At 40.5% G+C, this 24,824-nt stretch overlaps 1 protein-coding gene across 4 annotated transcripts in view; it reads right to left on the bottom strand.

Annotated features, from left to right (window-relative positions):
* SHOC2 (SHOC2 leucine rich repeat scaffold protein) overlaps positions 1–24,824 on the bottom strand; it is a 113,024-nt gene that overhangs the window by 30,068 nt on the left and 58,132 nt on the right. For all 4 annotated transcript variants that reach the window (XM_039481447.1, XM_039481451.1, XM_039481450.1 and 1 more), the window contains one exon: positions 12,250–12,387. In XM_039481447.1, coding sequence (XP_039337381.1) covers positions 12,250–12,387 — 138 coding nt within the window. The remainder of the gene's footprint in view (positions 1–12,249; positions 12,388–24,824) is intronic.

Raw genomic sequence — 24,824 nt, 5'->3', positions numbered from 1 at the left:
AATACCGTGGCTAGCATCAAGTCACAGAGTGGTGCACTGTGGGTAGCTATCCCACAGTCCCTGCTGCCCACTGGAATTCTCCCAATGCCTGATGGGGCAAAAACATTGTTGTGTGTGATTTTGGGTACATGTCATCAGTATCCCCTCCTCCCTCCCTCCTTGGAAGCAATGGCAAACAATCATTTTGCACCTTTTTTCCGTGCAGACGCCATAGCACGGCAATCATGGAGGCTGCTCAGCTGTACACTGCTTTTGTGAGCACTGCAAACACCTTGTGCATTATCTTGCCGCCAGCACGAGGAAGACTGTGAGGAGGACAAGGACACAGACATTCCTGAAAGCCCGGGATGTGGCAGTTGAGATAGCATGGTGCCATTGGGGCATGTTGATACAGTGCAACGCCGATTCTGGGCCTGGCAAACAAGCACAGATTGGTGGGACCGCATAGTGTTGCAGGTATGGGATGATTCTCACTGGCTGCAAACTTTTGCATGCGTAAGGCCACTTTCATGGAACTTTGAGAGTTGCTTTTCCCCACCCTGAAGCACAGGAATACCAAGATGAGACCTGCCCTGACAGTTGAGAAGCGAGTGGCGATAGCCCTGTGGAAGCTTGCAACACCTGACTGCTACCGATCAGTCAGGAAACAATTCGGAGTTGGCAAATCTACTGTGAGGGCTGCTGTGATCCAAGTAGCCAGGGCAATCAATACCCTTCTGCTAAGAAGGATAGTGACTCTGGGAAATGTGCAGGTCATAGTGGCTGGCTTTGCTGCAATGGGGTTCTCTAACTGGGGTGGGGTGATAGACGGAACGCATATCCCTATGTTGGCACTGGACCATCTTGCCAAAGAGTACATAAATCGCCAGGGATACTTCTCAATGGTGTTGCAAGCACTGTTGGATCACAAGGGCTGTTTCACCGACATCAATGTGGGATGGTCAGGAAAGGTGCATAATGCTCGCATCTTTCAGAACTCTAGGCTGTTCGGAAAGTTGCAAGAAGGGACTTTCTTCCCAGACCAGAAAATTACCATTAGGGATGTTGAAATGCCAATTGTTATCCTTGAGGACCCAGCCTACCCCTTGCTCCCACAGCTCATGAAGCCGTACACAGGCAGCCTGGACAGCAGTAAGGAGCAGTTCAACTATGGCTGAGCAAGTGCAGAATGGTGGTAGAATGTGCCTTTGGGCATTTAAAAGGGCGCTGGCACAGTTTGCTGAGTAGGTCAGACCTCAGCGAAAGCAGCATTCCCATTGTTATTGCTGCTTGCTGTGTGCTCCATAATATCTGTGAGAGTAAGGGGGAAAAGTTTATGGTGGGGTGGGAGGTTGAGGCAGATCTCCTGATGGCCAATTTTGAACAGCCAGACACCAGGGCAATTGGAAGAGCACACCAAGGCATGCTGCGCATCAGAGAGGCTTTGAAAAACAGTTTCATGACTGACCAGGCTACGGTGTGACAATTGTGTGTGTTTGTCCTTGATGCAAAACCGCCACCTTTGGTGAATGTACTTCCTTGTAAGCCAATCTCCCTCCCCTCTTCGACCACAGCTGGCACAGGAAATAAAGTCCCTATTGTTCTGAATCCATTCATTCGTTATTTATTTAAAAAAACTTGAGATCACTGGCAATGCTGAATAGTAAAAGGAAGCCCAGGGTTTGATAACGGGGTGGTGGTGGGGGGGAGGAGAACAAGGCCACATTGCTTATTGTACCCGCACTACAAATCAAAGCTGTTTGAATTACAACCTTCTGTTGCTTGGGCCATCCCCTGGAGTTGAGTGGCAGGGTGCCCGGAGCCTCCCCCCGCATTCTCAGGCATCTGGGTGAGGAGGATATGGAACTTGGTGAGGAGGGCAGGCGGTTCAAAAATGGCTGCAGTAGGGGTCTGTAGTCTAGTTGCCTTTCCTGCAGCTCCACCAGATGCCTCATCATGTCCATTTGATCCCCCATTAGCCTCAGCATCTCCTCCTGCGTGTTACGATCACGGTCACTGTCTGCTTTCCTGGCCTCTGCCACTGAATGCCTCCATGCATTCAACTGTGCCCTATCAGTGCGGGAGGACTGCATGAGCTCTGAAAACATGTCATCGCGAGTGCATTTTTTTCGCCTTTTAATCTGTGATAACCTCAGGGATGGAGTTGATGCGGGGAGCATAGAAACATTTACAGCTGCAGGGGGGAAAAAAAGGGAGAGTTCACTTTACAGAAGATACATTTCTGAGAACAAAAGGGGAATCTTTCACAGTGAATCAAGAAATTCACAGCAGGCAGCACATGTGTTTTAGGTACAAGGTCGCATTTTGCCTTTTACATTGAGCACCCGTCAGTATGTGACACATCACACATGGCCGGGCAACAGAATTCAGTTTGCAGGCAGCCATGGTAAGCAAAAGGGTACATGGGGTTGACTTCTTCCGTGTTCGTAACGTGTGGGAATGGTTTCAAACTGCAGCGCTCTCCATTCCCATAGCAACTAAAGCTGGTTGTGTTTGCCGTTTAAAAGGAGGGGCTGCGGTTTTGGGGTGAATGTGGAGCACACTCCTGCCCCCCCAGCGTGGCTATTCTCAGAGATGATCCCTTTTAGCCAAGCGCAAACAGCTCAGCATGCCTGGGGTCTAATGTGCTGGGCATCACCAAACAGAGGAGATTACTGTCCCCTTACAAAACTCCCCCTATTTCAACCAGGTGACCACGAATGATATCACTCTCCTGAGGCTGACACAGAAGACCGAATGTTGCATGAATGTGACCAAAACCCAGGACCATTCGTTGCCATGCTTTGTGCTGCAATGATTCCAGACTACTTGCTACTGGCTTGGCGTGGTAAAGTGTCCTACCATGGAGGACAAAATAAGGCAGCTCTCCCCAGAAACCTTCTGCAAAGGCTTTCAAAGTACCTCCAGGAGAGCTTCATGGAGATGTCCCTGGAGAATTCCCACTCCATCCCCAGACACAAACAGACTTTTCCATTAGCTGTACTGGCTGCAAATGCATCCCAATTGTTCAGGGTAAATCAAACATTAAAACACTTTTGCTTTTAACTCCTGAAGTTTCGTTACAAATGTGAACTCACCAGAGGTGCCTTCTCTGCCATCAGGGTCCAGGAACAATAGGCCCTGGGAGGGTATTGGCTCCAGGGTGAGGAAAAGGTACTGCCTGCCAGGGAGAATGGATTCTCCACTTGCCTGTTGCACATTCTCCTCCTCCTCTTCTTCCTCATCCACAAAATCCTCATCCATGTTGCGTGAGACTGCCACTTTGCAGGTGTCCATGGAGAGTGTTGGGGCGCTGGTATGGTCCCCCCTGGAATGGCATGCAGCTGATCATAGAAGCAGCATGTCAGGGGCTCTGACCCAGAGTGACTGTTTGCCTCCTTTGTCTTTTGGGAGGCTTGCCTGAGCGCCTTAATTTTCACGTGGCGCTGCTGTGCATCCCTGATGTAGCCTCTCTCCACCATGCCCTGTGCGATTTTGGCATATATATATCAGCATTTCTTCTGCTGGATCAGAGTTCTGCCTACACAGATTCTTCTCCCATACAGCAATCAGATCCAGGGTCTCTCATTCACTCCATGCTGAAGCTCATTTGCAATTCTTCTGAGCTTGCCACGCTGACCAAACAGGAAACGAAATTCAAAAGTTCCCGGTGCTTTTCCTGTGTACCTGGCTAGTGCATCAGAGTTGAAAGTGCTGTCCAGAGCGGTCACATTGGAGCACTCTGGGATAGCTCCCGGAGGCCAATACCATCGAATTGCACAGCGCTGCATCTACACTACCCCAAATTTGACCCAGGAAGGTCGATTTTAGCACTACTCCCCTCAGCAGGGAGGAGTACAGCAGTCGATTTTAAGGGCCCTTTAGGTCGGCGGAACAGGGTTGGTTGTGTAGATGCATTCATTATAAAAATTGACCTAACGTGACTAAATTCGACCTAATCTCGTAGTATAGACCAGGCCTGAGTGACCAACATGAATAATATGGGAAATAAAGAATGTTAAAAACATATACACACAAAACAAATGAAATCCAGAGCTAGTAAACCACAGTTAAGACACCAGAAGTCAATCTGATTTATACAAAAGAATAGTATGTAAGTATTCACTCTAATTTGTTTGCATTGGGAGATTCCTTTTAGATAAAATGTGGAAAGTTTAATTTTTCCATTTCAAAGTTGGAAATGGGTGATGGATCCAATAACAAAATGCTTTAGGATATACATTATGGTGTTCTGCAGCAAATTGTAAAACACAAGCCAGGACTTCTTCCTCTTAGCATTTCAAATGAATTAATAATCATTAAAGTTTAGTAACGCTATTTCATACCTACAGTGAAGTAATTCAATTTTGTTTCTCTGTATTTACTTGGTATTCACTCATCCCTCTTATTTAATCAAGGTGCAACAGTGAGTGTTAAAGTTTTAACCTCAGATTTTACCTCTAACACCCTGAAGTAGCTTCCAGCAGAATTTCAACTGTCTCACATGCTAATGCCTCTTTCCAAAATATTTGGTTCCACGTAAGTTGCCATTTTAGCACTGGGCTCAAATACAATGGAGTACAGCCTGGAGTCTAATTTCAGAACATCTTTTTTTACTCCTGGACTAGCGTTTAGAAATCACACCAGTATCAGAAAATGGAAAATGTATCCAGCAATGTATCTTTTGATGCTATTAATTAAAGAATCATTTTGGAGCTACCACTACTCCACTTACAACTCACTATCCTTTTCCTATTAAAATGATTGTTGCTCTAAATATTCATAAATATGACATATCTTACTATGATCAAACTAAACACATTTTAGAACAACATTTACAAAACTGTAGAATGATTAAAGTAGGTGAGAAAGCTTGTGATATAGAAAAATAATTTTAAAATGATTTCTTACCTGAATTCTAATGTTACCTGTTGAATTTCTCCCTCAGATAACTTTTTTACCTTTTTTAAAAATAAGAAAACTATTAAATTTACATTTAGGGGATGAAACTATTTAAGTTTGCTGAAGAGAAATTATAATTGTAATGTGGTATTTAGTGAACAATTTAAAAAATCTTGCAATTCAATGGCCAATTAATTTAAATGTTTTACTTCCCTCTGGTTCAAAGGTCCACTAAATTGTTCTTTACCTCATTTTACGTCTCTTTTGGATGCTTCCCCCAAGTTAACATTAGCCGTACTGCAAGTTGGCATAAGACACTTCGTAACTAAAACTAGATAAACTGTACATTTCCCAAATATTTCTTCAGCACAAAACATTGGCTCATATAAAAAAATCACATTGTATCATAACTATTTTAATTTTGACTCTAGACTGTCTCTTTTGCTTTATGGTACTTGGAAAATGCTAGGCTATCACACAAAGCACATTTTTCTTACAGGAAGTGATCTACATGTAAAGTAATTTACTATTTTCAATCAACAGAAAATACTGATATGACTGCATTAAGCCAATATCTGTAGAACAAGACATTAAGTCATTTCCTGATAACTAATATCTAAATTGCCATTTGTTATAGTACAAAAGTGCACTTAGAAGAAAGCGTTACTTGAAACAAAAATTATACACTTATACACAGTGACTAAATTGGCTTTGCTGCCCTTTTAAATCTTGGATGTTGCGTAGTTCCTTCCCTACCATTCCCCTCACTCTCCATTACAATTATGCCCTTTCGCTAGCAACTCCTCAACATTCCAGTACAGTCCTATTAATTTGTGAGGAAACATTCCTTTAGAGTTTTCTGTTTTTATTAGAAATCTTACAGCACATCCAGAAAGCTGTCTGCGGTAAGACAAGGCTCAGCTAGCTAACCAAGCAGTAAATGCTTCTTACCCAAGAAACACCCAGCAAGTAAACACAAAACTTGACAAACCTTCCCTCTTATAGGATTCCATTAAAAGATATTTCGGGGGGGTAGGGGGGGAGGGGAGACAGACCTAGCAAACTGGAAAGGCAAAATAAATTGTTACAACAGATTGATTCTAAATTAGTTATTTATGATTAACAGATGTCTTTGGTTAGGTTTTTTGCACTGACTAAATCAGTGAAACTTCAACAGTGCTTAGACATCAAATATGCTGGAACCTGGCAACGTGTAGATGTTGCAAGAAACACTCATCACATCCAACCACCAGGTAAGTGTCACGGTGGGGGGGAAGGGGTGGGGGGATAACTAAGAAAAAGAGGAGAGATTAAAAAGTTAGAAAGAAAATTCTCCAGCCTAGAAAAAAAAACAACATCTGAAATAAAGCAAGCCAGACTTTGGATTCCAAAGCCATAGACGATTCACTGCATCTGTATCTCCGTGCTAAAACTCTCTCACTGAACTATTCTAACCACAAAACAAGCTATAATCTAAAAATCAAGCCACAACTTGCTTTAATGTTGTACCAAAACCGTCATGACTAAGAAATAAAGCCACTGTTGCTGAACTGGCTAAGACTGCCTCTTTTGTACTATGCATAAATGTAGGTCGATCATTATCAATCAGTGGAGTTTCGTTCCCCCCACCACTACCCCCAGAACTTATGGACTTATTCTGAACTTTATTTTATATAGCAACAAATAATGCATTCTGAATGACAGATTCATCCTCGATCAGTAATACTTATATATGACTGATAATGGCTGATAGAGATTTTTTTTTTCCATTCGTGCAAAAATATAATCAGGCTAAAATCAACAACAGTTAGCACAGTGCAGTGTTATCTTCCACCAGTCAACATCTGACTTGGCAGACTGTAGAGCTGCAAAGCACTGATGTTTTGTAGAGATAAGCACCATGCAGGTACAGCAATATGTTTAGAGAAAGAACATAAGTAACTTTAAAAGGCTACAAAAATGCCTTTAAAAGCCAAAAATATGCCATTGCAAAACTTAAACTATCAAGAAAATGTACAGAAAAACCATCTTTGGCAGATGAGGAGTTGATTCATTGACAGCAACATACTAAAGATTACTACAGTATCACTTTTTCAGTAAACTGCATGCCTACAAGAGGCCCAAGCTACTTCAACTGCATTGCCAGTAATTTCCCACTTCTATTAACTTATAAACTGATTATCTAAAAGTTGTGTGATTCTTTCATATCCTCTTAAGACTATCTTCTGTAAGCATGGTCTTTCCATGTAGCCCAGGGGTGTCCAAACTACGGCCCGCGGGCCAACTGCGGCCCGCGGGTCAGTTTTTATTGGCCCGCGGCGCCAGTTTGAGCTCTCCCCCCGGCCCCTGCGCAGGTCCACGGGCCCGGGCGGCGAACCTGCGCCTGCCGTCGCCGCGGAGCGGGAGCTCAAGCAGCGGAAAGCCGGGAGCTGCGCGGCGCATGACGTCGCGGCGTCCCGTCTTCCGGCCGCCCCGCCTGCCTGACGGGCGCAGACTGCGGCAGGCAGGCTCGACGCTCCTCGCGCTCCTGGCCGGGCAGGCCAACCGGAGCGCGCGAGTCAGAGCCCGCCGGCAGCGCCGCCTGTCCTCCGTCCGCCTCCCGTGTGCTCCGGCCTCTTGTGTGTTTCACTTTTTTGTGTTTCCTTATTTTTTTTCTCCCCTTTTCAAAAAACCTGGAGTGTAGCCTATTCTAAAGTAAGTTTTACACATCGCTTTGAGAAATTTAATGATTGCCTTTCAACAGATCTCTCAATATAGTGTATCAGTATTTTGCACAGAAATTAACACTAATAGCCTAGAACAGCTAGGGAAGATGTTCACCTATAACACATAGGTATTAGCCTATTTAAATGGAGACATTTCTTTCCATAGTTCTCTAGGTGGTAAACTGCTACTAACTCTTACAAATAGTTTCCATCAGGCTGCTAATGCAGAAAGAAATTTATCTTAAATATAACTCCACTCAGCAACCTTTCTAACACACTCTTTATATTGACGAAATCAAAGGCTAAAAAAAGAATGAATACATTATTTTACTTTAATTCTTTCTAAAGAATGAACCACATACTTAAGGCTAGAGAATCACAAATACATTAGAAGTACTAAATGACAAGTTTCTATTAGGGTGATGTGAAGAAAGGAACTTTAAGATATTCAAGCTCATTTTCTGGAATTTATATGTCAGTTAAAATGTCTAAGATCTGTGTAGAAATCTTTGAGACATAATTGATGTCAATTAGAAGAGCATTTATTGGTAGAAAGTGCAAAAATAATACAACAAGATAAAGGTAGTCTACTGGACACACAAACGTAAAAATGTTAAAATCAAACAGCAGCAACTGTTTACTGGCCACATACTTAAGGAACAGAAGTGTAGCTACAAAGAAGAGCAACGGAGGGGGGGCTTTCTCCTAAAACATTCATATATTTTTTAAAAAGAAATGGACAGACAGCCCTCTCCCACAAAAAAAAAGTCCAACAAACAGGAAAATGATAACTATAATAGCTTTGAGAAACACCAGAAAACATTGTTAGTAAAAAGAGATAACCCGTAGTAGTGCAGAAATAATACTTATTGCTTACAGAACATGTTTTGTTAACTTAAAGTGTTTTACACAAGCAAATCATTTTTTTCCCTTTTACAAAGGGGGAAAGTTAGGCACAGAGTACTTATGTGACTTTCCCAAGGTCACATCCAGTCAGTAGCAGAGCCAGGAACAGAATCCAGGTTTTCGAACTCTATGTGTTTCCACTACAAAAGAGCAGGTCAATGGGAAAAATGCTAAGAATTCACAGAAACCGTAAATTAGAGAGCATATTAAGTGCTTATCTACACAAGAAAGTTGAATCAGCTTAACTTAAGGTGTCATTTTAAAGCAATTTAGTTAAACTACTTCAAAAGGCTTTATGTACACTTATTTTGGTTTATCTTAAATCAATTACAAATTAATTTAATAAACTGCAATACACTGCTCTTATTCTGAAACAAGTGTTCATACAGGGATTTGCACTGTTTTAAAAAGGAATTTATGTTAAACGAGTGCACCTTTCTCATGTAGACAAGGCCTAGGTCATTGCAATCCTCCTCTGTTAATGCAGAATTGTTTCATACAGTACACTTTCTAGTGCTCTGTCTAGCCTAGCTTCATATGTCCTAGGATATGAGGTTTCCACCCTCTCGCTTGGGAGATTATGCCTATAATTCTCATTGTCAGGAACTTTTCCTAATATTCATCCTAATGTTCCTGTCTGAGGCTCTGATCCTCCAAAGCATTTAGGCATTTGCTTAACTTTAAGTACCGATTTAAATGGCATTACTAATGTGTTTAAATTTAAATATCTGCCTATGCATTTTGTGGATTGAGGCCTTAATTTAATCTGATGCTTTTACTTAGCTGAGATTGCAAGGCCATACACTCAGTTTAAAGGCATTTCTCTGTAACTTTTTAATACTGCATCTGATCAATTTCAAAATCAATTATCAGAACCCTACTGATTTTGGGAAAAGTCAGAAACCTGAAAAGGGAAAAATGGAGACACATGGCTCCCTGGCCATCCGTTTAGTACTGCCACAGCCTCAAGCACCTCCGCAATGGCCTACAGATCAAAGAATTGGTGGATAGCACTCATGAATGCCTTCCAGCATAACAATACTCCTATTTTAGCTCTGACCAGATTCCCAATAGAGTTTAACACAGTGATTCTCAAACATTTTTACTAGTGACCCCTTTCACATAGCAAGCCTCTGAGTGCAACCCCCCTACCCCATCAATTAAAAATGCTTTTTATATATTTAACACTATTATAAATGCTGGAGGCAAAGCAGGGTTTGGGGTGGAGGCTGGCAGCTCGCGACCCCCCCCCCATGTAAGAACCTTGCGACCCCCTGAGGGGTCCCGACCCCCAGTTTGAGAACCCCTGGTTTAACACACATTGACAGCCTACGACCATCTACACTGCACTTTTCTTGTTAAAACTTTTGTCGATCAGGGATGGTTTTATTTTGCCGGCAGGAGAGCTCTCTCCTGCCAGCAAAGAGCGGCTACACTGCGTACCTTATAGCAGCATGGCTGTAGCGGCACAATTGTGCTGCTGTAAGGTACACAGCATAGACACAGCTTAAGTAACTTCTCTCCCAGCAAGAAAGAAAAACAAACAACAGTTCTGGAGGGAGTGCACAGAGTCCCTGGCACTGAGGGGAAGGGAGGCAGCATGGGGGAGCTTGTATGAAGGGACTACACAGAACCCTTAGCCTGGGGGGAAAGGGAAGACAGAACTGCTGCCATGAGGCAAGGGGTGCACATGGAGCCCCCCATCATAATGGGGGAGGGAGGGAGGGTGTCAGATACAGAGTCCCAGGCATGGGCGGGTGGGGGAAGTTGTAAGGAGTCTCTGAAACAGAGGGGAATGGGATGGTGATACACAGAGAGAGAGAGAGAGAGAGAGAGAGAGAGGGAGAGAGAAATGCAAGGACCCTCTGGTTTGCCAAATGAGCTCAGCCTACAGAAACCACACAGTATGAGACTCTCTAGTTCTACCTCTTGTACCATCCTAGTTCCTGTCATTTTCTTGGTGTTTATAACCCTCAGATATTTGTACATGTGTGTAACCCTCTTAGTTTCTTTAGTTAACCAAGCTACTTGTATTTGCTATTTTTAATCTTTGACATAAATCAATCCTTGCAGCCTGAAACATTGTTGCCTCTCTCTAAATTTCCTCCTATTCTAAATCACTTTGGCAGCACTTTTTTCTACTCTAGCCCTTAACAATTTTGAAGACTCAAGGCTTGACCTTTCCAAAAATCCTAATTACCTCCCTAACGTACACTGACAATTTACAAAATCTGATTGACATGAGCAAAGAGCACTACACCTGCAGACTGAAGTTAGGACAATTTTATTTTGGTAGTGACATTGCCAATCTTGATAAAAGAGTTAAAGTTAGAGCTATGCTTACAAATTCTGCAATCGGATGCAAATTCCAGATGGAAAGATGTCTCCTAGTTTTTAAATATAAAATTAACTGGACAAGATGAAATTCAGCAACAGTGGGTATTTCATCCATGTACGCTCAATTCAGGTAGAGCTCTCTGGATAAAAAGGCCAAATATCTTCCTGGTCAACAATTTGTTACTAAAAATAGCTGGTGTCTTTCTAAATGGTTCTTCACTCTTCTGCCCCTCATCCCCCCATTTATTTCCCCATTATATATATAAAAATAATACTGAAATGCTCTATTAATATTAGATGTTGCCTAAGAGGTGCAGTTTTGTCTTTTATTTGCCCCCTCAACAAGGCTGAAAGCTTACAACCATGATGGGCTGTGTTTTTTAAACAATTGGTTTTATTCTACCATTTGTTCAATGGAGATTTAATTAAATAAGAAAAGTCCTCACCTGTGCAGTCCTATATGAGCCTCTGAAGCCAACTAGGGAAGAACCAGTTTATTTCAGTACTCTTACTCCCAATCCCAACATCAAAACCTGTATTTTACTGAGCGAGATGGTACATTTGGGAACTTGGAAGTGGATTTTCAAATTATATTATTAAAAAGTAGAAAATACAAAGAATAAATTAGTACTTGAAATTGATTCTGTGAGTCTTCTCTATTTTTCTGTACTCAAAGCAAATACTGAAAAACAACCCAGAACGTTATCCTTAAACTAATAATTTTTAGCACTTCTGTAGCACCATTCATCTACAAATAGATTTATTAACATGAACAACTCACTACTCAATTTCACTATGTGGTGGATAAGCAAACAGTATTCCTATTTTATAAATGGGAAATCTAAGACAGAGGTTACGTGACTCACCCCAGGTCACAGAAAACAGTGGTGTCGGAGCCAGGTTTAGAACCCAGGAATTTCTTGTTCTCAGCCTCATGTTTAGACCACTCTTCTCACGGTATGTTCCTGCTTAAAATGCTATCGTAACACAGCTGTAGTGTAGACACTACTTACACTACTTACACCAATCGGAGAACCTCAAGAGGTGCTAGCTAGATCAATGGAAGAATTATTTTGTTGACCTAGCGATGTCAAGAAGGGGATTTAGGTTGGCATAAGTCCGTCACTCATGTGGGTTTTGTCACACCCCTGAGCGACATAGCTGGGTTGACCTAATTTTCAAGTGTAGACCACCTCTTACAGTAGCTAGAATTAACAGTGTTTGGGTTTGAGAGAGAGTTTACATTTTTAGAAAGTGTATATCCCTTTGAGATCTTGATAGTGAAAATGCCCACAACAAAATTCCTATCCCTTCTATAGTTACAGTCCACATTTTATTCTTAGATTTTCTATTCTTATTGTTCAGTGACTTGAACATTTGCAAAGCAATGATTTCTCTCCCCAACCCCACCTTCACATACCTATGGTTTCTGGTAGGTCCAAGAGCTCATTGTGCTGCAAGTCAAGGTTGGTGATTTGTGTGCAATTTCCAATCTCCTTTGGAAGATGTTCAAGCTGATTGTGCGCTACATCCAGAGTTATGAGGTTACACAACTCACCTGTGAACACACCAAAAAACACTTTTTTTTAATGTCTAGTTCCACCAAATAAAACTACAACATGGAAGTAAAAATAAATGGTCAGATATACACAGCTGCGGTTTTAAAACAAAGTATTGTGTGTACCTTAAATTTACGGCTGCAAAATATTTCTGATGTGCCAGGATCACAATCTAGTACAGTCAAATTCAAAACCGCATCAGCATCCTTTGAAAGCATAAAGTATAGATTCCAGCTATCTGAATGAATCTCAGCGTATTCAAAAAGACCATGCCAGCTATCCCTGTTTTTGATTTGGTACTGTGAGAAGTATAAGAGCTTGGTTATTCTCATTATTCATCCCTTTCAGCTTAATCGAAGCTAGGAACATCATGGAGGCAAGCAGTTTGTACTGAATTTTGAAAAATTCATTACAGTAAGTTACATATAGAGAAACCACCACCTAGAATTACTTTCAGGCTGCAAAGAACAAATAGCTTGTGAAACATCAAAACAGAACCAATTATTTTGCTGATAAGCTGGAAAACCAAGAAAACTACTGCTGATTGAGACTTAAAATGGCATGTTTGTTAAGTTAAACAGGAAACATATTCCTACAGAATAATGTATTTTAAATACTCAATAATAGCTAAAAATGTAAGGAAGGTTGAAATAAAATCTTATTTGTTAAGTCTTAAAGAAAAAGGGCCTGGATTCTCTTCTGATTTATATCTATTTTACACCAGCAAAACTTCACACCTGATTTACCCTGATGTATGGGAGGTAAGAATCGGGCCCAAATCTCTGCAAGGATAAAGTTTCATTGACCCATTCACCAAAAGGCTTGCAAAGAACGCATGTTGTCTATTCACACTTTTTTTATTCTGATTTTCTCAGCCTGTATCACTCTTATGCGCTGCAAAGATCTACACAGCTCAGAGGTACATAGTACAAATAGTATTTTGTCACCAAATCCCACACTATACTGTCTATGTTCATTGCACTTCCCCAAAATAGTCTCACATCAAGTGTGAAAGTATTGCTTATGGTCAGGGGTGGCCAACCTGTGGCTCCGAAGCCACATGCGGCTCTTCAGAAGTTAATATGCGGCTCCTTGTCTAGGAACTGACTCCGGGGCTGGAGCTACAGGCACCAACTTTCCAATGTGCTGGGGGGGTGCTCACTGCTCAACCCCTGGCTCTGCCCCCACTCCATCCCTTCCAGCCCCCTCCCCTGAGCTGCCATGCTCTTGCTCCTCCCCCTCCCCAGTGCCTCCTGCACGCCATGAAACAGCTGATTGGGAGGTGTGGGGACGGAGGGAGGGGGAGACGCAGATCGGCAGAGCTGCTGGTGGGCGGGAGGTGCTGGGAACGGCGGGGGGGAAGCTTATGGGGGGCTGCTGATGTATTACTGTGGCTCTTTGGCAATGTACATTGTAAATTCTGGCTCCTTCTCAGTCTCAGGCTGGCCAACCCTGGTTTATGGTGCTCCTGCATGACTGGATATGCACTCAATTTATGCATGTATTATAAGCAATGAGCATTGCAATGGAAACAATCAAGAGAGGAGTGAACCCAGCAATACATGAGCAATGAGCAGCAATCCCACAATACACAGAAGAGAATGAAAGAGCAAGAGTAGGCAACAATAACGTCCTATTGTGCCCCAACATTTTGGGAGTCTGTGCCCCTTCTAGACTATTGAGACATACAGTTTTATTTATGACAAAATATAAAGAGAAGGGAGATAACACTAACCCGTTTTTATACCATACTGCAGGTGTTATTAAAGGTAATCAGAGAATGCTGGCAGCATTTTAGGGCACTAGTTCTTAATTTATGATCAGCAAAGCTTAGGTTTGGAACAAGATTCAAGTTCTATGGCTATAACTTTACTGTTATGTCTCAATGACGAAGTCAAGTTCATGCTATGGCACATTCCATTCCATCATATTTAATTCTCATCCTCCAGGGCCAGTTGCGGGAGGGAAGGGTCAAGTATATCTGCTGAAGTTGGAGGAACACTTTGACTTGGGGAGCAACATTCTCTCCACTCCATTCCTTGCACCTATAGAGAATTGTGGCAAAAGACACACACATGGTTGTAACAACACATACAGTTCATTTTGTTTGGACATGGCTGCCTTGGATGCTAGGAATATCTGGATTTTGAGTCTTGGGAGAAAAGTATCAGTGCCTATCTAGCATTCTAACTCAATTCCAGATAGTTATAGATGAAGATCATGCTGCTTTTGCTTGTGTGGGATTAAAGACAGGTTTTATTTTAGACAAACTGTTGGTACAAAAAATGACATGTGCAACAGATCTTTATTTCAAGTAAGTAAACTGAATCCTAAAACTGAGTGAAGGCTGTTGCCCTATATAAATCAGATTTTAGAATAGGAAGTGGATGACATCATGACGTTGTTTAGTGACTTGAGGAAAGGAATTTCAAGAGACAGTATAATAAACACAGTATAATGACCACTGTTAGGCCTTCAGTTCCACATACACCTCTACCTCGATATAACGCTGTCCTTGGGAGCCAAAAAAGCTTACCGCGTTATAGGTGAAACCGTGTTATATTGAACTTGCTTTGATCCACCGGAGTTCGCAGCCCCACTCCCCTGGAGCACTGCTTTACCGCATTATATCCAAATTTGTGTTATATCGGGTGGCATTATATCGAGGTAGCGGTGTAGCATATAGAGCATGTGGTGAGAAGCTGTCAAACCATGTGATCGTCCAAAATAAAGTGCAATATCATTTTATCACCTTTTTTGGGGTGAAGGGGTTGCAGAGACGTGAACTTTTTAAATCTTTGTTACATTCTTACTCTTGTCAGTCTACACTGACATACAACTCAGCAGAAAGAGCCTGATGAAGCATCAAAACTAAGTTTCCCTTCTTGCCCACTTCATTGCAAAGGGAAAAATTCTCACATTGGAGATGCTTTCCTTACTGATATGGAAAAAACACAAAACAAAAAAACACTGGAAGTGATTCTGGCAGCTAATATAAGCTAATATAAGTGGTAGAGTACCACTGCCCAAGATCAATGCACTGGATGGATTGAATACACATCTACTGACTACAACAGAGAACACAGAGATGCTATAAGAAATCAACTGAATAAGTCAACAGACATAAGTGGGCATGTTCCACTAGATGATCATGATGGTCCCTTCTGACCTTAAATTCTACGCGTCTATTTGAATCATTTGCTTTGTGGACGCAGATGCTTTCCAACAGCAGTTCTCTTGAAAGGAGGGCCAGAATGAACAAATGGAGTCAACCGTTGTTATGACAAATAGCTAGCTGAAAGAACAAACATTTCTCTGGCCCAAATATGTTGCCATTTGCATAGAGTAGTTCTGATAACAGAAAATGTAAAGGGATTTGTGTCAGTAGTGAAAAATCTATCACAGTAACAATATCTCACTGCATTCTTCACGAAGAATTTCTCATAGCCTAAACTGTGCCCAGTGAACTAAGTTGTGAAGATGATAAATTTCATCAGGATATAACTGAATTCTTGGATCTTTGCCTTGTCAGGGAGATAATTGTGAGCAGAGCATTAAAGCATAAAGAAGATGGCTCTCTCTCAAAGAAAGATTCTGTAGGAACTAAGAGGAGAAACACTGGTGAGCTAAGAACTCAATGATATTCAGACTAGAAGAATCAACTTTTTTGGTTCTCACATGATTCCTGGTGCTAAATTGGATTACTTTGTTGAAACGTTGGGTATCTGAATCAAACAAACACAAACATGTGAGTTACAAACGTTCCAGATCTGATTATTAGAGAATGAAATTAGCCTTATGGAGACAATATTTTAATGCATGTAAAATTGATATGTTCCCATTACTTTTTGAGGAAGATCCAGAATCACTTCCACACCTGAAGAATATTTTGGACACTATAAGTCATCAAGAGATGCAAATGATTGTTTTAGGAAGAAAACCTACTCATATACGAATAATCCAAAATGAAATAAACTTACTCTTTCAGCTACATCTAGTGGCTAAGATAAAACACAAACAATATACTAAATAGAGTATAAAGTGACCTGCTAGACAAGTGCTGGCTGGTCTCATGGAAAGGTCATCTCAAAAACAAGGGCAGGATTAGTAAAATAATTGAGCAAGTGCCATTATTTGGTGGTGGGGTGAAGAATCATTCTGTGCATCAGCTCTCTTGATAGAGAAAACCACTAAATGGGAGCAATTTTCATATAAAATGCATTATGGAGAGACTAAAATTTCTCCATAATTAAAATAATCTCCCTTATAAAGTTAATTTTCAATTCCCCAATAGCTTCAAAAAATTTTAAATGCTCACTTTCTGCAAATACTTAGAAGGTAAACTTAGTAGACTGTTCATATAAATGTTCAGAGAAATAAAGTACTTTGAGAAGATGCCAAAATGCCTTCTTTTTAAACATGTCCGTAAAGTCTAAAGAGCAGCAAACACCTCACCATCATCTTCTCATGCACAGTATGTGTTATAAAAGCAGCATGACAAAATCACATGTAAGTGCTGATTGACAATCATATTGTTATTATGAAAAGACTAATAATGTCTCCATAATTAAGGCTGAAACCTGGGTCCCATGTAAGGCTGATTTTGAATACCTATCATGACAACGAGACCAACTAACATGTCCTACATCCAGAATTTTTTAACTGGTTGAGTTACTCAAAAAACAGAATGCAGCTTTGTTTTTTATCCTTCTATCTATCTATAGATAGATATAATTTTGTTAGTATGTACATATGTATTAAATACATACACATCTAGAGATTAATATTAAATTAGAGAGAGCGGTTATTTCAATATCAAACAGGGTTCAGTATCTCCTGCCAAAATTCACTGCGGAAAATAACCTTGGGCTGTATACACAAATTGCAATATAGCTCCTTTTCCACTGTATTAAATCTTGTGACTATCCATTCTATCTCTTCCCATATTTAGGCAGATTGAAATTCTGAAATCCTTTACTACATGATAAATCCTGGACCAGATGACATAGCAACAGAATAAAGAGCTCTTGTTGGACAGTACAAGGAAGAGGACAGTGCTAGTATTAGTGATATCTTTTCATTTTAGCATCAATTAATGTCTTAAGTAGTGTATCAAGTTGTATTGCTTTCAAGTTTATATTTTTAAAAAATGAATCTATGTTCACTAGCGCCAGCAACAGATTACAAATATTTTCCATAGCTGTGGTATTTATTAATCCCTCACTAGGTTCACTGACTGCAGAATAAAGCAAAATAATCTAGTCTACCCAGAAAGCGATACGAAATACATTAAAGATAAAAAATGTCCTGACCCTAGAAAGTATTACAAAGTAATTGTATAACTTCAGCACGACATACTTCCCCCACACACACACTATTGGATTCGAGTGCATCATTATAGTGGATAGAACGGACCTTTTACCGTTTATTTCTGACCGCCCTAAGGAACAGACAAAGAAATACAAGCTAATGGTTTTGATTAATAAATGTAATTTATGTGGAAAACATACTGAGTAGAAAGAATTTAGCCTTTTAGGTGAATGGTCACAGTTATAATTGTTTTATCATTTTTCTGCACAATGGTTATAGCATTTGTATAAATGGATTTCATGCATATTTTAAGAGAACTTGAATAATATTTTCTTTGAGTTTAATTTAAGATCTTCCTAACTTACAACATGAATTAATTACAGCACTCAACAAGGAGGAAAGAGGATATACTAAAACCCCAAAATTGTTTCCCACCTGAAACCTGAGATAAAGGGAGCTTGTATGAGTGCAGCATGTAACAAAAGAAATCAATTACTTTCAAGTGAAGGTTGAAAAATTCAGGAAAATTAGGAAATTATCGGTAAATGTCATCAAACCCATTTCCCAAGGAACATCACACCTTGATTGCAGTCACGATTCCTGGAATGGGGAAAAGAGGTTCCTGTACACACTAAATAAATTCCTCTGTATTGTCAGATCCGCTGAAAGGGGGAAATGAAATGAAAGATAGTACTGGACAGCCCTTGAACTGAAGTGTCATTGAGTAGTGGGACACAGTATTATGAGATGGAGCTAGGAGGATGATTAACTACACCAGTGCAGCTGCTACACCCACTGTCTACACTGGTGGAGACTGAACAGGTGCAAGCAGAAATTGTGTGTATTGATCTGTGCGCTAAACCAAAAAGTAGACATTTTATAAAATGCAACATTTTATCTCTAACGATTAGTATCAACATTTTTATGCAAGACAGGTCTATACCAGCAACATAGAAAAATGTAATAAAAATGAGATCAAAGGACTGTGCAAGGTTAGACTAAGTAACAGACTTGCAAACTGAAATGCTTTCTTGACTTCACCACGCCAAGACTTTTCCTCTGGTTCTTCATACTTCTCATGCACACAATCTGACTCACTATCATTTTGCATTTTTCTATTCCAACATTCATCACTGTGACCTCAATGGAATGGAGATTTGCTAGATATGGAGACTAAGCTGGAGTCCCACCTTAGAGGCAGATTTCTACAGTTGTCATTAGGAAGTTTACAGAGTTCAGCTGTATTTTTTCCGTTGGTATCTTTCCCATGGGGAAAAACTAACAATTCAACAGCTAGGTGAAAAGGAAAAAAAAAGCTCTCCTTGGTGTCATCCTTCAGGGCAATTTTACTGACCTTCATTTCTTTCGTTTCTGAGGCTAGAGCAGAATATAACTAAAAGCAAGATTTTCATTAAACCAGGGTAAACCCAGCTGCACCATGGATCTTTAATTGCAATGTAGACCTACCCCCGTATCCCACAAAAAAATGGAAACGTAACCCTAGTGAGGGATACAGAAAGGAATATAAATTATTGCAAGTAAAATGTAAGGTGGAAATTTGAAGTTAAGAGTAATTTTGAAGAGCAAGTAACCAAAAGCCTCCTAATTTTATGTCCTTCATAAAAATAAACAAAGCAATCTTTAAGCCTATTTAGAAGCAAGAAGACAACTGCTGAGTCTGCTGGAGTATAGGAAGCAATTAAGAAAGACAAGGATATTGCAGAGAAACTGAGGACTGATGTAAAGAAATAACTTAAATACAAGATGTTGGGGAAATACCTATTCAGAATCTACTTTTTCAGGTAATAAAGAAAAAGTACAGCCAGAAACTAAGGAGTCAAGAGGAGATAGTTCTGGAACAAGTTTGAAAGGCAACAGTTCACCAGGACCAGATGGTATACACCCAGCACTTCTGAATTAACTACAGGATAGCAAAAGTATTTAAGTTTAAAAAAGGCATTAGATGATCCTGGGAAGTACAGAGCAGCAAAACATTAATACAGCAATAGTTAAAGTAACTGAAATGGCCATTACAATAGAATTATCAAACTGCTTATGTACAGTAGAGCCACAGAGTTACAAACACCTTGGGAATGGAGGTTGTTCATAACTCTGAACAAAACTTTTTTTCAAAAGTTTACAACTGAACATTGACTTAATAACAGCTTTGTACCTTTACTATGCAGAAGAAAAATGCTACTTTTCCTTGAGTTTTTTTTAGTAATCTACCTTTAAAACAGTACTATACTGTATTTGCCTTTTTTTCTTTCTTTCTTTTTTTCTGGGGGGAGGGGGTCTCTGGTGCTGCCTGATTGCATACTTTTGGTTCCAAATGAGGTGTGGGGTTGACTGGTCAGTTCATAACTCTGGTGTTTAATTCTGAGGTTCTACTGTACATGTGATATGACAGTGACAAACCAGCATTGTTTCTGTTAAAGAAAATCTTGTCTCTAATCTACTACAATTCTTTGAGTATGTTAAACCGATTGACATGATTTATTTGTATGCATTGTATGTAGCTGTAGCCACATCGTGATTTATTTAAGACTTTTAAAAAGCCTTCGACAAATACCCTAACAAGACTTCAAGGAAGAGGCGCAAGAACTGGTTTGGGGAAACATTCTTTTGGGGTAAGAAAATTGTGCATTTGCATTTAGGATGGGATTGAGGGGAGGATTTGGGAGAGGGAGAGAGTTCTAGGTAGGTGATAATTTTTCACTGGAGAAATTCTCTTATCCTACAGGGAGCATAACAAAAGATCTGCTTCAGAGTATAGGGAGAACGGCACTACCAGAACACAAATTTACCACCACCATTATCAGGGAAGGGGAGGAGTAAAAAACGAGTGAAGTAGTTAGTGATGAGTACACAAGTGAAAATGTAAATAATGCATTTTTGATGTGGTACTGTAGGCAGGCCAGCAAGGACCTGTCTCATTCTGTCTATGAGGCACCTAGCATACTTTTGTGTTCTGCGTAAATACGAATTTAACTATATTTACAAAGACCTTTTGCCTCTGAACATGTGATTTGAAAATATTCCAGGAATGGTATTTCATTGGTACTATGAACATTTTATGGTATTGTAAAAGTAAAAAGTGGAGGGAGGTGGGGAAGGTAACAATGGTAACAAATGAAAGGTGATCCAATTATGAAATATAGCACCTGATTCTGAGAAGCGGCTCCTGGTTTTGACAGTTCATAGCACTGTAAATAGCTAGATACTTGATTTGAGGGTTCAATCAGGTAGTTAGACATTATGTGCTATGAAGTACACCCACAAAAATCACAATTTGCACTGAAACCTATATATAATTAGAACACCCAGTTCTTTTGGAGAACACAGAGCAGGAAAACCCATTTTTGCATCCTTTGGTACACATTCCAATAAATCCAATAAAATTGTCAAGTTTTGCTGTTACTTTATAGAGAGGACTTCAAAGTGGGATGGCAGTCAAATGCAGCTCAGTAAAAATGGCACATACCAATTCAACATTTCTGCACACTCAGTTTGAATCAGTTTGGCTTACTTTATTCACAACATTTTCACTTCTATGGGTACAGAGCCTATAAAACTCCGGAAGAGCAAGATAGTTTCTATTCTGCCTTGTACACACAGTGAACTAAATAATCACTTAGGTACTGATGGAAGAACTTTGTTACTGGTGATAATTTAAAAGGGAAATTGATTTTCAGATAGAGTTTGCAGACCTAGCAATTGGGAAAAAAAATCGATTTCTATGTGGGCACATTTGAAGTACGTTTTGATAAATATGCAATCTTAATGTTTTTACATGGTTTATTTTCTGACTAAGTATTAGGATGTTGTAATATAACTACTGTTTAGTATTTTTTCTACAAAGAGGTCAGAGGTCATGTAGTCCTGTCTTATTTTCCCTTTTCTAAATTTATATTATTCTTAAAACAAATCTCACCAATTCAGCTAAAAATCTTTGCTCTGTAAGTTTAATTCTAAGTAGCACCCCTCTTTCAGAAGGCTGAGATTTCAAGATAATGCACACTGGCAGATCAACACAATTTTAAGAAGGCTTTCAATAACACAATCCTATGACCCATGCAGTTTTGCACACGACACTTTTTTTCAAAGCTATATATACTTTTAATTAGGTGTTTTGTTTTATTTATTAGAAACCTGTTTTACAGACCAACAATCTCCTGAAGTCTTCATCATGAAGCCATCACAGTTAAGTACTTCAAGGACATCTTCTACTTGACTGAAGAGAAGGCTATCCCAATCCCCGGTGCACCATGACAGTAGACAATGAAATTTCAGTTTCATGACATAATTCTACCCAGCCACCTTTGTTTTTTTAATACCATCTCTCACTGTAGCATAGTAGCAATATTCCCACCTTTTATGCAGGAGATTAGGATTCTATTCCTTGTCCAGGCCAACACTCCGAAAAACACACTCATTACCACAGGGACGTAACTCAGCACCTTCAGCACAGGATTGTACCAATTTAGCTAAATAAGTAATTACCTTAGGAATAGCTGACAGCTGCAATAGGGTCTTATCCTCCATGGATCATCCACTAGCACAGCATACTTAACCAGCATGTTATGTAAATCTGCTTGCTAATACTTTTACCACCAGAGAGTGTTGAACCTTAGAACAATGTAATACTTAAAATGAGAAGAAACTGAATCTGACTTGTTCCATGTGATACTGTTTCATAAAAAGATAATGGTTCATTCTGCCTCCTGCTCTGGAACATAAATCTTGGACTATTTACCAACTGATATTACACAGCATTTATTATACATATACTAGACCTCTATATGTGAAAGGAATGACTTAAAAGAATGTAAAGGGATTTGTGTATAATTTGGCCAAAAATATAGATTTTGAAAAAATAAGTTCATTTGTAAAAGCTTAAAACCAATAAGAAATGCTTCAATGACATTTCTGAAAACTATCCAGTGGAAACGAACAAATACATTTCTCTGCAATTCAACTACATACTAGCCAACAGTACAGCTTTGTGCTAGACTAGCTCAGTGAAATTGACTAGAAACTGATTACAAAAGTGAAACTGATTAGTCTTCTCATTGTTTAGGCTGAGAGAAACAGGAGTGAAAATAAGACTTTTTTCAGTGACAGGTTCTCAAATTTAGGTGCATACAAATTAAGGTGCATATGCCTAATTTATACACACAAGCCAATTATTTATTGACTGTAACCTGTTATATACATTCTCAGACAGCTGATTTGCATACATCAGGTGAGCAAAAATTTGTGAGAGCCTAACTCTGAAAGCTGAAAGTAATTTTTTAACTCTAATTCTTCAAGTTATAAGTAAACTAAGTAAATATCTTTAGCTTAAATGGTTAAATGCTGTTAAGCCCGACAGTGTTCTTTTAAAGAAACTTAAAATTGTAAATTCTTGGGGGCAGGAACTGTACAGTGCTTAGCACAATGGGATCCAGGTCCATAACTGAGTTTTCTAAGCACTAGAACAATACAATAATCAAGATACAAACAATATCTGGATGTGTGGACAAAAAACCATGGTGCTCAGGCCAGCATTTGTCCTGTTTGGTAAAATACCAAATACATTTTCAACAAAAATAGTAAATAATAATGACATAAAAAGTCAGAAAAGGCTGTAATAAGAAGAACTCTGAAGCAATTCAAAGTATATGCCTATTATACACAGATAGATACTGTGTGTAAAATGGCTTCATGGAGAAACTTTCAAGATTCTTGAGACCAAGTGTATAAATGGGGGTGGGGAGGGGATAAACATTTTAATGCAACATTGGCCTTGAGATTTAAAAAAATACAAGAGTTAGGAAACCAAGTTTCAGCTTATATAACAGTCATTCAAGATCTCCTTTGTGTATGTAGTGTTAAAACTATCTACACAAAGCTTTTAAGAAGCTATGCCAAAAGTAAACTGGAAAGCAGCATCTCACTGCATTTTATTTCATACGTTAGTATTAGCATGTGTTTATATGGAACACTCTCCAGCTGCATTTTACAGCTATGTCTTTACTGAACTACTGAATTTTTAAGTAACAGAGGGAGAGCACCAGTTTAAGTACCAACACTGCAGAGTGTCCACACTAGCTATGCTGTTACAATTGCAGTTTTGCCCCATATCTATATTTGTGTTGTATGTTACTGTTACAGATGCTTACCCCCTGGTTCCAGACACAGCTTCTTGAAGCAATGGCTTGTGGAAGATTTCAAAAAGCTTTTTGGGAGCCCAACAAAATTGTAGGGGAGGCAGGAGCGCCACCAGCTTTTTTGGCACCCTAGGCAGTGGAAGGTCCCACCCCTGAAATGCTGCCCCCGACAGAGGCAGCGGAAGGTCCTGCCCCCAAAATACCGCCCCCGACAGAGGCGGCAGAAGGTCCCGCCCCAACGACCGGGGTGGCCGCAGATCTGGCCGCCGCGGTCGCCACCCCCCAAATGTTAGTGCTCTAGGCGACCGCCTAGGTCGCCTAATGGATTGCGCCAGCCCTGAGGGGAGGAGGTCAAATTCCTATAATTCCATGGGAAATTCCAATAATTCTGCCTGGAGAAAACTCCCAGAAGGGCCCAGGAGCTAGTGCCATTATCAAGCAATTTGCTCAAAATAGAGGCCAACCTGAATTCTTAGCTCTTGCTTCTTGCCTGGCAAGAAATGTTTCTGCTGCAGCAGAGGTGGGCAAACTTTTTGACCGCATCGGGTTTTGTAAATTGTATGGAGGACCGGTTACGGGAGGGGGTCGAGGGAGGGCCCCCACCTCCTATCTGCCCCCCACACCAGGACTCCTGCCCCATCCAACCCCCTTTGTTCCTTGATGCCCCCCCACGGACCTCCACCACCCCATCCAACCCACCCCATCCAACCCCACTCCTTCCTGACTGCCCCCCCGGGATCTCTGCCCCCATTAAACCCCATGTCCCCCCCGCCTCCCCTCAAACTCTCCTGCCCTCTATCCAATCCCCCCTGCTCCATGCCCCCTTACCGCGCTGCCTGGAGCACCGGTGGCTGGCAGTGCTACAGCCGCACCACCCAGCTGGAGCCGGGCCACGTGGCCGGCGGCACTGGAGCCGGGCCACGCGGCCACCACACAGCACAGAGACAGGGTCAGGCTGTCCCTGCCCCAGGAGC

This window comes from Mauremys reevesii, linkage group 7 (assembly GCF_016161935.1).
Source record: "Mauremys reevesii isolate NIE-2019 linkage group 7, ASM1616193v1, whole genome shotgun sequence".
In the NCBI taxonomy this organism is placed as follows: Eukaryota; Metazoa; Chordata; order Testudines; family Geoemydidae; genus Mauremys; species Mauremys reevesii.
The sequence above is the reverse complement of the archived record's forward strand: the minus strand, read 5'-3'. Positions and strand labels throughout refer to the sequence as shown.